At 38.6% G+C, this 3,297-nt stretch overlaps 1 protein-coding gene across 1 annotated transcript; it reads right to left on the reverse strand.

Moving 5' to 3' along the window:
• Positions 1–385: 385 nt before the first annotated feature.
• On the reverse strand, positions 386–3,216 carry LOC118757083 (piggyBac transposable element-derived protein 3-like; the record flags this gene model as incomplete). Its single annotated transcript, XM_036491819.1, has 2 exons — positions 386–1,974; positions 3,063–3,216. Coding segments are annotated over 2 exons (1,743 nt in total), but the record flags the coding sequence as incomplete, so codon positions are not given.
• Between the last annotated feature and the right edge of the window lie 81 nt (positions 3,217–3,297).

Here is a 3,297-nt window from a genome sequence, read left to right on the forward strand (position 1 = left end):
CGAAACTTTTTATTTATTATGCATATTATTACAATAAAAGGGAGTGTAGCTTACAGGCAACAATGAGTAACAGTGATACAAAAAACAAGCAAAATTAAGAGTAAAATGAAAATTGCTTAGGACAGGTGGAAGATCCTGAAACAATTTTTGTTTTTGGTATAGCATAAAGCTACGCCACACTTCTCACACACTGTGTGAGTGAACCCAACACACTTTGGGAGTTTACATCGGATTTTTTTTTCCGCCCATTGAGGCCAGTGACCGACTTGATCCTGACGGATTGCTTGTGGAGGCACATGTTGGGCAGGTCCCTTATGTTTCTTCGCTAGAAGCTGACCTTCTATAGACCGGCGTGTTGTCAAACTTGTTTTTGTCCCCATCTTACATAGAATTTCGGCAATTTCCAGGCGAAAATCTGCGGACGCAAGGATAGTCTTATCAGGAAGATTTTTATATTTGCAGACCCTCTTATAGAGTAGCCATGAGTTAGCCATAGTAAGGTCTAAGTAGTGATAGAACAGGCGCATCTGCCAACGTTTGCTCCGCAGTTTGTAGATGCCCATAATGCTGTCGACAAGGTCTACACCGCCCATATGTCGGTTATACTCGCCAACTACATGAGGTCGTGGAATGTTAATATACTTCGAGTTCTTTTTGTCGTATCTTCGGACTTCAGATATAGGATTTTGGCCAGCAAATGTAGAAGCCAATGTAACCAGTTTATTGTCTTTCCATACAACCGTTGACACGTCGACACCGTTAATATTAGATACGTATTCTTCCGAATATCCACGATCTTTCTTCATTATCGCTTTCTCTGTAGACAGCTTGCAATCAGGAATTCTATTTCTTCTAATAGTACCTAGCCCAAGAATACCTTCGTTTGCTAAATATTCCAAAAGAGGCAAAGATGTAAAGTAGTTATCGAAATAGATCCTGTAGTTTTGGTGTCGCGGAATCATACGCGATAATCTCACTACGACGTTGGAAGAGGCTCCTAAGTCTGGCTCGTCGGCTTTGACAACATTCTCTTTACCAGTCTCAACTTCTGTCGTATAAGCGAAACCGGAAACACCACTCAAAACAAATAATTTGTATCCCCACTTATGAGGTTTCTTGGGGTTATATCTTTTCAGCATATTTCGCGCCTTTGTAGAGCACATTTGCTCATCTACACAAACTCGTGTTTCTAGTGGAACTTTGGCGTATGCTTCGTTCAAAGCATCAACGACTGGACGAATTTTGAAAATCCTATCAGTGTCAGGGTGGCTCCTGGGAAGACATTTTGTGTTGTCATTGAAATGTAGATATTGTCTAATCTTTTTAAATTTATTAGAAGGCATGGTCTGTTGAATTAGATTTGTACCCAGAATGGAACCCCAATGGTTGGTCACCCTGGGTAGCTGAATCAGTGACATCAGATATACGATACCTATAAACTGTCGGACTTCGGTCTCAGATACACAAAAATTATTGTTCGGATCTTTCTGTACCAAATAGAGGTTTGTCTCTTCCGAAATTTTCCTTATAAGTTCTGGTGGAAATAGATAAAGAAAGAATTGTATAGGAGTCTCGAGTTCCAATATATCAGAACGCAATGACACGTTGCCAGTGAAAGCCAGCTGCTGTGCATTCAGCTCCAGATTCTTTTTTTTCCACAGTAATGTAAGCTTTTCAGGCTTTCGCCGTTTAGCGGGAGGACCTGAAGTACCTGGAATGTCTGAACTAGACGTTATCGGATCTACTTCTACCTCATGGTTAGAGTTATAGTCGTCATCGTTTAAGTAGTCTACTAAATCATCCATATTAAATTCGACTCCCATAGACTCTTCATTCAACTCTCCTAAATCCGGGTCAAAGTCAGGGTCAGCCAAACTATCGTCATCAAGGTCGAGACCATCTTCACTTGCAGAATCATCTTGCAGTGCACAGGCTATCTCTTTGTCTGTCAGCCGTCGTAGTCGGTGAGCCATCCTAAAACGAAATAACAACTTATATAAATGTTGGCAGTGTTCATACAAGACAGTTCCCTTTTCCGCATAATGTAGCCTACAAGACACAAACGCTAAATACCACCTAATACAAAAATACCTAGACTATATCAAAAAAACATAATAATATAGTAAACTTTGAGCACTTACCTTATAGATTTTCACAAAAATAAGCACCAATAAACGTAAAAACTAATTTGTATTATTTTTTATCTTTAATCACGTGTCGACTGTTTGCAATTTTTCACTTCACTAACAAAATCGCGTCGTTTGAAACAAGTAACGGCATATACTTGGTTTTGCTTGCATTTGATTGAAAGAACGGAGTGTAGGCTACATTCTACAATGCTTGACCAGACGTACAAATAATTACAAAAAGAATTTAGGAAGGCGAAACGGTTTGTTGCCTGTAGTCTACCATACGTTATATTCTATTCCATTCCACCAGAACTTATAAGGAAAATTTCGGAAGAGACAAACCTCTATTTGGTACAGAAAGATCCGAACAATAATTTTTGTGTATCTGAGACCGAAGTCCGACAGTTTATAGGTATCGTATATCTGATGTCACTGATTCAGCTACCCAGGTCTACCAAATATTTTGCACCTTCGTCTATTTTGCTACAAATTTTCTTTCCCTTTTTGAACTGCAGTTTCGGGGGGTCGAAAACGAGCTGGGCTAGCTTTTTAACTTCACATTTATTTAGCGCTTCATATATTATTGGGTTCTCAATGTGACTTTTTTCTTTATTAATATTTTTATTATTTGATTTTTGCTTAGTTTCCGATCTCGTCGCAACTTTTAGTATTTGACATGCTTTAATTGACATTTCTCTTAAATCATTTATATTGATGCGTGAAAGCGCATCCGCCACGTAGTTTTCTTTTCCAGCTATATACTCCACCTCAAAGTTATTGTCCTCCAATTCCAATCGAACTCTAGTTAATTTTGATGTAGGGTTTTTCATCGAAAATAAGTATGTTAAGCGGCGGTGGTCTGTTTTAATCAAAAATTTTCTGCCATAAACGTATGGTCTAAAATAAGTGATAGCCCAGTGGATTGCTGCTAACTCTTTTTCAATTGTAGCTTTATTGCTTTCACCTTTTGTGAATGCTCTTGACGCATAGGCAATTGGTAATTGTTTGCCTTCATATTCTTGACTAAGAACTGCGCCGCAGGCAAATCCACTAGCATCTGTTGTTATACAAAATTCTTTATCGAAATCTGGATATTGCAAAATATTTGGGTTAATTAAGGCCTCCTTCAAGTAGACAAAAGCTTTTTGACATTCTTCTGTCCAATCGA

This window comes from Rhagoletis pomonella, unplaced genomic scaffold, assembly GCF_013731165.1.
Source record: "Rhagoletis pomonella isolate Grant_MI unplaced genomic scaffold, Rhpom_1.0 Rhpom_scaffold_14157, whole genome shotgun sequence".
NCBI classification, from domain to species: domain Eukaryota; kingdom Metazoa; phylum Arthropoda; class Insecta; order Diptera; family Tephritidae; genus Rhagoletis; species Rhagoletis pomonella.